Source organism: Quercus robur, chromosome 10, assembly GCF_932294415.1.
Source record: "Quercus robur chromosome 10, dhQueRobu3.1, whole genome shotgun sequence".
Lineage (NCBI taxonomy): Eukaryota > Viridiplantae > Streptophyta > Magnoliopsida > Fagales > Fagaceae > Quercus > Quercus robur.
The window spans coordinates 37,599,650-37,612,857 of record NC_065543.1 but is presented as its reverse complement, the minus strand read 5'-3'; the positions used below and the strand labels follow the sequence as shown (position 1 = coordinate 37,612,857).

The 13,208-nt window shown below is 34.8% G+C and overlaps 1 protein-coding gene across 1 annotated transcript; it reads left to right on the top strand.

The window, feature by feature from the left end:
- The first annotated feature begins 2,704 nt into the window (after positions 1–2,704).
- On the top strand, positions 2,705–10,993 carry LOC126701626 (hexosyltransferase GAUT11). The gene is made up of 2 exons (XM_050399905.1): positions 2,705–3,248; positions 9,170–10,993. The coding sequence occupies exons 1-2, from the start codon at positions 3,096–3,098 to the stop codon at positions 10,622–10,624; spliced, it is 1,608 nt and encodes a 535-aa protein (XP_050255862.1). The 5' UTR covers positions 2,705–3,095; the 3' UTR covers positions 10,625–10,993.
- Positions 10,994–13,208: the final 2,215 nt, after the last annotated feature.

Below are 13,208 nucleotides of genomic sequence, written 5' to 3'. Positions count from 1 at the left end.
TAACACCAATTATTGAATTATATAAAAAAAGAAAAGAAAGAAAACACAGGCCCCAATCAATTGTCCTGGTAGAGTTTTTTTTTTTTTTTTTTTTTGAGAAGTTTGTCCTGGTGGAGTTGATAAAACATATTTGAAGGAGGATAATAATAATAATAATAATAATAATAATAATAATAATAGGAGTAGTAGTAGCAGCAACAGCAGCAGCAGTAATTGCATTAAATGATTATTAAAGGCTCAAACAATAATATTAAGAATCGTCAAAATTAAACCTTTATACCGAACCTTATTTGGCATATCCGGCTGATGATGACCATTTTTTTTTTTGGTTTGGTTTCTTGTTTCTTGGCTGGACAAATAAAATGCTACATGACAAGCAATTAAAAACAATTAATAGATTGAATAGAGTTTGACATTAACCCAAGAGAGTGACTACCCCCTGACGAGGAGTGAAGTATTTACTACTATTTAGTGAAAGATTGAAGTTGTCAAGAAAATGGAAGATTCTGTCGGGGACCAAACAAAGAACTGTAATGATATACAACTTTGAATATGGTCCTATATGTTTGATTACAGGCTGCACTGTTTTATGGGATCAAGAAACTTGGACTAGAAATTGTCAAATAATTCAAACTTAGTTTAACCTTGAAAGTTTGATATTGGTCCTTTTATAGGTCAAGTTTAAGTCATATATGTGCATTCAACCAAGTGGGTGGCCTATAATATCCATATACATGTTCACTGCCCACTCATGAGTGAAGCATATGGGAACAAATTGGGAGCATCATATAACAATTACATGTGATATCTAGTCAGAGCTGGGTAACCAGTAAATGACATGTCCCACAACAATGATCTGAATTTCATAGGGTCCCAATGAATAATTTAAGTAACAAGTCAAGTCCAATATCTTAATCTTATGCCCAAATCTGCTGTTATGTTGAAATGTATTAGCAAATTTATTAACAAGGTTTACTAGAAATGGGTTCTGGGTTATTAGGCTGGTCTTTTGATCAAGCAAGTCTCAATGCTTGTTTTTATTGAACCTGGCTTAAATTTTATATGTGGTAATTGTTTTTTTTTTTTTTTTTGGTAACTATGAAAATTCCATTTTTCACAAAATAAAATTTGGGTTAAACATGTTCCAAATGTGGGCTTTTTTTAATAGATATGATAGGATTTGAAACTTATATCCATTTTATAATAATTGCTCTTTACCATTAATTTAAGGTCTTATTGGATTTTCTTTTTGGTAAAGGTGTGTGATTTGAATCCATCCTTTCATTATTCAACTATAAAAGATTTTATAAATTGAACTTATTGAAAAATGAGAAATTGAAGTAACATGTGTGAGAAGTCTTAATAGTAATTTTGACATTTTCCTTTTGTTAAATGGTAAATAACACCTTTTTTTTTTTTTTTTTTTTTTTTGGGGAATGGTAAAGAACACTTATTCCTACTATTTTTAGATCGTGAGATCCATTGCTAGTGTCTCAAGGCATGATAGATTCTCTATCCTTGCTTGGGGAAAGCACAAAAGATTGTTTATGGAACTATTATCGAGATTTTTTTTTTGAAAGGTATTATCGAGATTCTTGGGGCCATCTTTGTTTGTTAGTATCATGCCTTGATAAAACGTTGAATTCTAGGCTATCACTTACAAAATAACAATAAAATACTAATAGATTAAGATTACAAATAACTATAAAATAGTAATAGATTAAGATTACAAATCAATATTTTTTTTGTTCACTAAATGTACAAATCAGTGTTTTTTACACTTTGTTGATTTGTAATATCAAATTTGCGACATTTCAGAAATTTTAAGTTGACCAAATATATTGCATCTGCATAGTCTTGCAAGTTACAACACTTCCTTGTATGGGCAGAGTGGTTAGACTAATTAGGATACTATTTTCCATGGACTGAACTATTATATCATTCTACCAAAAAAAAAAAAAAAACCTATAATATCACAACAGGAAAATGAAAATTAAAGTAATCTCACTTCATTCTTAAAAAAAAAAAAAAACTCACTTGTTATAATTTGCTTCTCTAAAACTAAATGTTCTCCCATACTCAATCCGATTCTTTAGTTTTAAAACAAATATGATAGAATTTGAATCCATGATATCTATTTTATAATAATTATTTTTTATTATTAAGTTAATACCTTAATATATCAATTTGTGTTGGTGAGATTCGAGCTCAAGAAACTTTAGTGATTAAGCTAAGTGAAACACACACAAACAATCTTTTTATTAAGTATGCATTTCACTACTGTTGAGAAAAAAAGTATGCATTTCACTAGAAAGATTTTAGACATCTAATTTGTGGTATACTCTACTAACATAATTTTTTTACTCATCAGTAATAACTTGTCATTTATGAAAAAAAAAAAAAAAATTGTCATTCAAGATTTGTTATAAAATTATTGTGAAAATATTGTGAACTTAACATTACTCTTTATTATTTATTAATGAAACTCCAATTAAGTTGGTAAGTTCTGATATTTAATTTCCAAAACAGAAAAAGTAGTTATTTATTTATTTTTTTTGAGCAAACACTGTCATAGTTTATTTAGTTTACTAGGTTGCTAAAATAGTAAAAAATAAAAATACATCACACATGGTTTCATGTGCTAAGGCTTTTACCATGTTTCCTGTCACGTACATAAAAGCTTCGGTTAAATTCTATATTAAATTGAAAATTCAATTCCTCTGTTTTTTCCAAGCACTGACACACACACACTTACAGATTCACCGTCACTCCCTGCTCGATTCATTTTCATCACCCACTTCTCAAGCAAACACACATGGTTTTCCGAGTGTTTTTCACTCTCTCCAATCCTTGATTGTATGCTTATCTGGGTGTGACCCAGAAGTTGAAAAGTTTTGATAAGGTGAGAGAGATAGGCATAGGCATAAGCATAGGCCTTGTTTTGTTTGGGGTTATTGATTGAATCTGGGATGTGGGTCAGTTTCAAAACTTGATTTTTGGCGGCGGAGTTTTTTGGATTGAATTTGCGATATGGGTGTCGGTGTTGGCGTGGAATCCTTGATTCGGTGGTGAATTGTGGAAGGAATCGGCGGAAGATGCGGCGGCGGGCAGCCGAGTACCGGCGCCCGGTTCGAAGGAAGTTTTCGCATTGGATCTGGGCGCTGCTTGGCTTGTTCTCCATTGCAGGCCTCGTTTTGTTTGTACTTCATCATAATCAACATGAAGATCGGGTGGAAAACACAGCTTTGGTAAGGATACTATTGAGTATTGACCCCTTTTTATGTTGCTATGCTATGTCTTTCATTTGCTTTGCTTCTCTTTGGTTAATGGATTTGATTTTGAGGATACCCTTTTGATTTTGCAGCTTGTATGTGATTTGAATTGGTTTCTGACTTTTGGTGCTGTGGTTAGGATGGACTGTGCAATTAATAGGATTTGATATGATCTAAGCTTTTCAATAATTTTGAATTGGATGTTGAAACCAACATTTAGGCATCTAATTTGAAGTGCATGGAAGTTGGTTTATATGTTCGAATGTAGTCAATGTGATTAACCTGTTTGGTATGTTGTTTTGAAACCACACTTTTTCAAAGTACAATTTTTTTTTCTTTTTTTTTTGGGGGGGATAAGTAAGATTTGTTTTATTGCAAAAAGACTATGCCATGTAGGAAGGACATAGAGTAGGCTAAAGAATACACAAGAATAGAATTATGTACAAACTAGTGGTATTGAATCCCCTTGCTCTGGACCAAATTCCAAATGTTTGACAAATGCTTGCCAAACCAATTCCTCCAACCAAACAATAGGTCAATGACCTTTTCTGGTAACACTAATTGAATCTCAAAATATCTTTTAATGCAAAACTCCACAATTCAGAGTAACAGAGCAGTGTAACAACAGATGATCAACTATCTCCCCATTACTCCACAATTTCAAAGTACAGCTTTTTTAAACCTTAATTTTTTCTAGGTACAACTGTTTTCAAAAAGCTGAAAGAATAAGCTCTACCAAGCCAAATGGGAAATATCATTCTTTGAGTTGTTTTAGATTGTTATTAGCTTAATTTTCCTGTGTATATGTCTCTTGTATTGAGCTTGTTATGATACTGATCCCATGGTGTGTCAATGTAAGAAACCTGGTTGTTTTTTTCAATGCTGTGTTTCACAATAAGAAGCATCAAATAATTCTTTATTAGGCTCTGCTGGGGAAATGGCTGTGGCAGAACACAACACTTTGTGGAGAAGGGTAGTGGCAACTAATAAGTATGTTAGTATGTTGGGGGGGGGGGGGGGGGGGTGTTGGTTACTATAACAGTGTTCACGGCCTATATGGGGTTTGCCCATGGAAGAATATTAGGAAGGGGTGGGAAACTTTTAAGCGTTTTATTAGTATTAAATTTTGGCATGATTCTTGGTGTGTGGTGCTACCTCTTTGAGAGAGTTTCTCTGAAATTTTTCATATAGCACATGACAGGGATACCTCAGTGGAGGAGCTTTTGTCTTTTACAGGGGAAATTTACCATTGGGATGTCAGTTTTGTCCAACTGGTCTAAGACTAGGAATTAGAGTTGGTTGTCTCTTTAGGGATCTGATTTATATTGGACTGTTAAGTTGTGGTGGATTGACGTAGGACAAGGGGGAACCACAAAATCTGATTTAGAACACCAGGGGCAGATCTGGAATAGCTTGGGTTTTGAGGAATTAGGGTTAGGTTTTGGTGGGGAATAGGCTAGAAAGTAATAGGGATTATAGGGTTTTCAAAGGGGACAAGGATTAATAGGGTTTTGGAATGAAAGCAAAGGAGAAAATCAAGATTTGGGTTGCTGTGAATAGTACCGTGAATAGTAAAATTAAAGAAAATAGATAAATTCTAGGAGTCACACCTAGACTTCCTAAGCATCACACCTAGGGTTCCTTGGCATCACACCTTGGAGAAGATTGCATCACAGAAACCATAAAAGAAAGCATAGCTCTTAAATTGTGAAAACATTCATTAATAATCAACCCAATAGAAAGTACTACAACTCTTTAAATAGAAGACTAATACCTAATTTTAGTTGAACTAGGATTTCTTATCGTATCTCCACCTATCATATCCTAATTTTGTAGGAATTTTTTTCTATTTCACCTTGTCACGTGTCGCATCCATGTCCATGCTTCTTAGCCAATAATATGCATTACATTAATTTTTTGTATGCTTTTTACAAGTAGTGCCGCTATGTTGTAGGATCTTTAGGAATTCAATACTAAATTAGGTTCTTGATGAAATCTTAAATGTGTTGATGACTGTTTAGTATTAAAACAATGAATAAAACATGAAATAAAGAAAGATAAAATACTAGGCAATCATACCTATGTTACCCCAAGCAATCACACTTAGGTAGAATAAGACAATCACACCCTCAAAGCTTAAAATAAGCTGCTGTAATTTTATTAAAATCAATCTCACTTTTATATTAGTCATACAATAAAGCCTTTATATAGGCTCTTGTTATATTTTCATAGGACTAGTACTCCTAAATAACCCCTTCCTAGAAAGATTAGGATTACTAATGACAAATAAAAAAGTATCTTAGAACTTCTGAACCAAATAGGAAAAGAACTCAAAACACAAAACAAGACTTGTGGCCTTTGGTATAGCCAAGAACAGCCCATTCCGGAAATCTGGAAGCTCATTCCAGAATCTGAAAATTACCAAACTTCCATCATTGAACTAAAACTGATCCAACATCAAATAAAGAATAAAATAAGACTCCATTTAACTTAGACTAACTAGGCAAGGTCCCAAGAGAGCTCTCCATCTGAAAACATCACAAATTAATTCTTGAGCACTAGAACCAGCTTTTCCTTGCCTCTTGTAAGGCTTCAAACCCGGTTGCATGTTATGTTCCCCATCATCTCTGCCCGGCTTGGAAAATCTCGATGTTGGTGAGAAAAAAAGAACGAAGGCATTCATAAAGGTTGCGGTTTTTTTTTTTTTTTGATGAGTAAGAATGATATATATACGAAAGGCTACTCTATGCATGAAAAGCAGTAAACCAAGAACACTCCAAAAGAGGACGATTCTTCCATTTAGCCATATGCTTTAGGTACCCACCAGGCCACTGCCTCTTGTTGACACAATTTGATCATCAAGGACATCTTTGATTTCTTCCTTTATGTTAGGGGTTGTTGGCAATTGAACAACAGCCTATGCCTCATTCTCATCAACATAATGTCCTAGATACAATATTAAATCTTCAACATTGAACACATTACTGATGCCCATGTCTAATGGTAACTCAGGGACATACCTATCAAAGAATCTTCTTCACAATCTTGTATGGACCAACATTCTTGGAATGAAGCTTCTTGTAAGCACCTTAGGAAACTGCTCATGTTGTATATGAACCATAACCGTATCTCCTTGAAATTCAGCCAAGCATCTTTGAATATTAGCTTGAGTTTTGTATTGCTATTTACTAAGTACAATCTTTCTTTGCAAGTCATCATGAATCACCCTTAATAACTAGCAAAGATTTCAACTTCAGCACTTGATCTTGCACTTGGAGGCAATTTAATCTAATCAATGGGCTTTCTTGGATGCAATCCAGTAACAATCTCAGATGATGGCCAAGTGCATTCTGTGAGGTTAAATTTGCATTTATGGGTTCAAGACCCAACAGAGTAAGTTACCAATAAAAAATAAAAGTCAAAGCTCTGGTGAAACCTACATTGGTAATAATCCTCTGTTACATGTATGCGTTTGCAAAATGACTAAGCTTTTAGAGCTCTTCAGCAGTTTTATTGACAATAGATTTAAAGTAGTTATTGTTATCCTAAAAACAGTCCTATGTCTCTTTGTAGAAGATCCCTTAAACAAGGTCATATGAATGGCTATACTGACATAAACCTTAGACTCATAGAGCTAAGATTTTTATGTCCAAGAATTTACCAAATCTCTGGTGTTATATGTTTCACATTATATTCTCAAGTATTGATTTCTAGTATGTTGGTGTTTTAGGAAGACAGTTGATGATCCTCATTTTGCTCATAAAACTCTCCATTCAGAACTCTTTATACTGTTAGTCATAACTTATTCCCATGTTGAAAAAATAACAAATCTAATGCCTATTTAATTATGATTTTTCTTATATACTTGATTACCCTAGGCCCTGGGCGATTAATTCAGATTGCGTATCCCAATTTGTGGCTCATTTTCTATCCAATTCCAAAAACTGATGTTTCCAAATACAACAATCAGTTGTAAAATGTTCCCAGTTACTTTCAGAGTTACAAAATTTAACAATAGATTGTCAAAATATAGACATGAAGCTTCTGGATGTATCATTCTGAATATAGGTTTGTAATGTCACTTAAATAAATAAAAAGCTGTTCTCAACTAGAACCAACTGTTTGGATTGTGCTACATGCCATTTTCTGCTCGTTGGAGACATGTATTTTGTGTGGTGTTATGTACGCCATCTGACCTGGTTTCTACTGTTCATTATTATTTACATAAAACCTCTTTAATTTACAAGTGAGAATTGGAGCTGAGGGACACGTATATGCTTAGTGCCAGCACATAGCTATTTTGCTGGTAAGGACATTGCTCTATCTGCCATTTCAAACAAAAACTAAAGATGTTGTTTCATATGTTATGTGCATTTGTTTGATAGTGTTTGCTTTATAGGGAAGCCCTGGAACTGAAGTGGGGCTTTGAGTGAAGGCATTTCCTGTTCTAATAAGAAACCTAATGATAGTAATTGGAGAAGAAAAAATGATGCGGGGAGAAAAATCAAAATACATGTTTGTCACTAACATGGCCACCCGGCCACCCATCTATATTTTGGTAGCTATTCACTGGTGCCTCTATTTTGTGACTGCCTTTACAACCACTACCACCACCTATTTAAATATCCTAGCAATATCAATGAACTGTCACCACCACTGTGGTGCCTGACATTATGTGGATTAGATTGGATGAGACTGTTTGATTGTGGGTTGCACGTGTGTGTGTGTGTTGAGTCTTACATTGTTTACTAGGTTGATTTGGGCTATATACATGATTATGAGAAACCCTTACTGTAACTTGACTAATTCTTTTGGGGTATTGTGTAGTTTTGGTTGGCACTTTTATCCTGTTGTGTTAAATGGTATTATATTTATCCGGATAACATCATATGGCTTGAGGCAATGCAGTGTAACGTGGGCTTTGACAAAGATGTTGGAATTTTAAGGGGGGAGATTGTGGTGCCCTCTGTATTATGTGGATCATATTATAGATTTGATTATTTGATAGTGTTGTGCAGACATATGTCGAGTCTCACATTATTTACTAGGTTAATCAGGGCTATATAAGCGATTATGAGGAACTCTAATTGTAACTTGACTAATTTTTTTGGGGTATAGCGTAGATGTGATTGGTAGTTCTTTGGGTCGTGACAACCATTGTCACTGCTATTGGAGAAAATCTGAGTCACTACAATATAATTGTTACCGCTACCAGTAATCTTCACCTCAATTAATCATGAATGTAAAAAAATCTTCAACTTTAAGGTGGATATTGTATGAGCCAATTCCAATTTCTAGGATTTATTTTTATTTAAGTATATTTTATTTCTAGAATTTCCTTTATTGATATTGTGGCTTTTCATTTAGGCCAAGCCAAAACAACTATGCAAATAGAGATTTTGAATCAAGTTGTAACAGAAATTTAATAATTTGTGAATTGAAAGATAACGAAAAAGGATCTTCGGGTTGAATTGGGAGGGACCTCTACCAGAAAAAGAAAGATAAAAAGATGAATAGCTGACACAATTTTGCATGGGCTGTCCATGATCATCATTTATGAAGATAGACACTTTAAATGTAGATTTCATCTCTGCTTTTTCTAACCTTGATGGACATTGAGGGTCTTCCTAAGATGTATTTTTTTAGTTTCTATTAGTGATAAAATCATATATATTGTTGTGGTATATAGTATCTTGATTTGTTTGATTTGCTTGTGGACAAGCCAGACTTTTTTTTTTTGGTTCCCTTCCCTTTTCAGTATATTATTAATCTACAAAAGGTAAATTATTTTCAAATCATTGTTTCATATTCTGAATTGACTTCTACTACGGCAAAGTTTATAATATGGCTTATCACTTTTGAATTTGTTGTTTGACTAACTTAGCTCCCTTTACTAGGAGAGAAATGCAAGAATTGAACGGGTTGCCCACAGGGAGTTGAATTTTACTGAAGAAATATTGAGTCCTACCTCATTTTCCCGGCAACTAGCACAGCAAATGATACTTGCCAAGGCTTATGTCATTATTGCCAAAGAGCACAATAACCTTCACCTTGCGTGGGAGCTGAGCTCAAAGATCAGAACTTGTCAGCTTTTGCTTTCGAAAGCTGCCATGAGAGGGGAGCCCATCACATTAGAGGAAGCAGAGCCAATAATTAAAAGCTTATCATTTCTCATATTTAAGGCACAAAACGCCCATTATGACATTGCAACCACAATAATGACAATGAAATCCCACATTCAGGCACTTGAAGAGCGTGCAAATGCAGCAACAGTCCAAAGCACAGTGTTTGGTCAATTGGCAGCTGAAGCACTACCTAAGAGCCTTCATTGTGTTAATGTTAAACTCACAGCCGATTGGCTTATTAAGCGAGTTCTGCAAGAACTTGCAGATGACAAGAGAAACTCTCCTCGCCTTACAGACAACAATCTCTACCATTTCTGTATCTTTTCAGATAATGTGCTGGCTACCTCTGTAGTTGTCAACTCTACTGTCTCCAATGCTGATCATCCAAAGCAGTTGGTCTTCCACATTGTCACAAATGGAGTTAACTATGGAGCAATACAGGCTTGGTTCCTTAATAATGACTTCAAAGGGTCCACCATAGAAGTGCGGAACATTGAGGAATTTTCTTGGTTAAATGCATCTTATGCTCCCATTGTGAAACAACTCCTTGATCCAGATTCACGGGCCTACTATTTTGGGGGAGATCAAGATTTGAAGATTGAGCCAAAACTGCGGAACCCAAAGTACCTGTCATTGCTGAATCACCTTCGGTTTTACATTCCAGAGATCTATCCGCAGCTTGAGAAGGTAGTTTTTCTTGATGATGATGTTGTTGTCCAAAAGGATCTGACACCACTTTTTTCGTTGGATTTGCATGGAAATGTGAATGGGGCAGTGGAAACTTGTCTGGAAGCGTTTCATCGTTATTACAAATATCTCAATTTCTCGAACTCAATTATCAGTTCAAAGTTTGATCCACAAACGTGTGGATGGGCATTTGGTATGAATGTTTTTGATTTGATTGCATGGAGGAAAGAAAATGTGACTGCACGGTATCATCAATGGCAGGAGCAGAATGCTGACGGGACACTTTGGCAGCTGGGCACCCTTCCTGCTGGTCTTCTAACTTTCTATGGTCTCACAGAGCCACTTGATCGGAGATGGCATGTGTTAGGGTTGGGTTATGATATAAATATTGACAACCGTTTAATTGAGAGTGCGGCGGTGATTCACTTTAATGGGAATATGAAGCCATGGTTAAAGTTGGCCATTCGCAGGTATAAGCCTCTATGGGAACGGTACATAAATCAAAGCCACCCATATCTCCAAGATTGTGTCACAAGTTAAAATCTGCTACTTCTTGATTGCTGGTTACTTATGCGATGATCATTATTTTTGAACTCCAATCTGTGATCGCATAATTGTAGAGTCAGAAGTAGGAAATTTTGACTTTGATAGAAGGTTCTCTTTTTCATTTTTCCATCATAGTGTTTTGAAAGGAAAAGAACAATTTTTATACATTAGAAAGTTTAAATGTACTAGGTGAACAGGTTTGGAGGATTCTTTTTGGGCTAATGGGGTTTTGCTTCTTCCCCTTCGACAAGCTGTAGAATTATTTGTTAGCAATTCTTGTAATAATATTTCATCTTTTTTAAATTATAATGTAACTGAACCAAAATAATATTTAAACAAAAAAGAACCTTTCATGTTCTTGTATTTTTGTTTGCAGTAACTTCTACAGGAAATTCTGTTCATTGTATTGATATAAATTTTGGGACTATATTGTTATCAACTTTCTATCTAGCGGTTACATGTTCAGTTAGCTCCCACCACGGTTCACTACAATGATGAAGGAGAGTTTTGAACTGTAATTATATAAAAAGAGAATGTAATGTTATTGAATTACAGTACTCCTGGTTGCCACTGTAGTTTTAGAACTGAAAGAAAGTCGTCAATTTCACTTTTATTATTATTTTTTTCCCTTGAGTGGTTTAGCATCTTTTGTCGTCTATATTTCAGATCGATAGGCTGCAGAACTAGTTCTTAAACATGAAAATGCCACATTTGAAAGGTACAAATAACACTAAGTGTACTTTTGGCTCCAACTTAAAAAGTTAGTTTATTTTATTATTCATGGGTTCTATTGCACTTTTTGATACTATTTATTGGTTTTACTGTATTATTTCAGCTAATTTTTACCTTTATTTACAGTACTTTCAATAAAAAGTTTTCAGTTTCAACAAAATAAGAAGATCTTAAAGAGACCCTAAACTGGCTTCTTTCAAATTGTGGGGTTTATGGTCCATGTTGTGTATCCCTAAGCTTTAGAAAAGAAATTGAAAAAGACTTCCAAGGAGGTTTCAAGAATGCATGCCTTCGCCAAAAATAACTTAAAATGCCAAACCCAGGTAGTAGCATGCAAGCCAGACAGTACACTTTTTTTTTTTTTTTTTGAGAGAGACAAAACAAACGTTGAAATTTGTATTTCCTCATTGGCGTTATCTAAGGATTTTCCAGTCCTTTTTGGGCTTTCTTTTCTCCTTTATCTTCCACCGGCCCACCCCACATCATGTCTCTTTCTTTGCTTGATTATCCCCCATTCTAATAAAGATTTGTCAACATGTCTAGGAATATGATAGTGCATGTAGCTTAGGTAGTTTATTTACCTAATTACCTTAATGCAAGTTGAAATAGTGTAATTTAGTGTCGGATTAGTACAAGTTTCTTCAATTTCTTAGGTTGATTCTACTTGCATTAGTTTTATTCTTTTATTGTGTTTTTTGTCAAGAGGTCCTCATATTACTGAACCCTTGAAGTTGAATTCATTCAAGTTAGAAAATAACTTTTGGGCAAATAAGATATCCATCCATTAGATATTTCGTTTTAATGATGAAACAACCTTTTGGAATTTGTACATGTCAAATAATTACCACATGTACACATCTCAATGGGTCCAGTGCATCGGTACACAGATGCACTGGATCCAACCCTTGCCCTTGAATGATAAACCAACATGGTTGAAGTTACATGTATCAAAAAAAAAAAAAAAAAAAAGAAATAGAAAAAAAAACCTTTTGAGATTCCAGGTTTTTACTATTTCAATCAAAAGGTAACAATAATGGGTGGTACGCCATGGTATTCATGCCTTAGATGGGGCATTCAATGTCAAGCCAGAATTTATTAGTTTTTGCTCAATTATTTGGTCAAGATGTGCAGCCATGTAAGGTGATTTTTCCAATCTCCAATCTCACATTTCCTAAAAAATGCATTTTTTTCAATTGCATAGGGGCGATCATGAAGCCTTCCACTTTTATTCACCTCCAATTTGGACAAATTCTTGAAACTACATAGGTCTACGATCTTTTGTACCATTCCTTTGCCCTCTTCCTCCAAGGAGAAAGGGTAACCCATAAATTCAGCCATTTTCTTTACATAAAACACAGAGTCATTCTTTAAATCTTCATATTTTAAAAATAGTACCTTGTCCGGAGATTGTAAGCTTGCGCTCCAATAACCTAACACATGATCCCAATATGGTACAGAATAAGATACTCCATCACAGAAGAGCTTAAATGCCTCTTCAAACTCAGCATCTTCTCTAGCCGATTGTTCGACACCCTTATGACTTGCCTTGCGAAGAAAGTGCCATAGAGATACGAATGCATCCTTAGGATCTCTACATATATAAATTATTTTACACCTAGAATCTATTATAGATTTAGGTAAGGAAGTGTAGGGAACATGCGTACCTACAAGTGGAGTGTCTAGATTCTGGTGAAATGAGTTATGTGCTAGATCACTCTCTAGAGAGAGTACACACTCATGTGGCATTGTTGTGAGCAAAGGGTTCTTAGAAGCATCGAAACTGGATCGTGTCACGATGGCAAAAGATAAGGCCTTAAGCCATGTTGTGCCTGATTTTGGAGTGCTG

What these genes read in the sequence shown, in the direction of transcription:
- LOC126701626 (XM_050399905.1), top strand. Translation starts at nt 3,096, where the DNA reads ATGCGGCGGCGGGCAGCCGAGTACCGGCGCCCGGTTCGAAGGAAGTTT. An exon ending in GGGTGGAAAACACAGCTTTG is followed by an intron (nt 3,249 to 9,169) that starts GTAAGGATACTA and finishes TCCCTTTACTAG; the next exon opens with GAGAGAAATGCAAGAATTGA.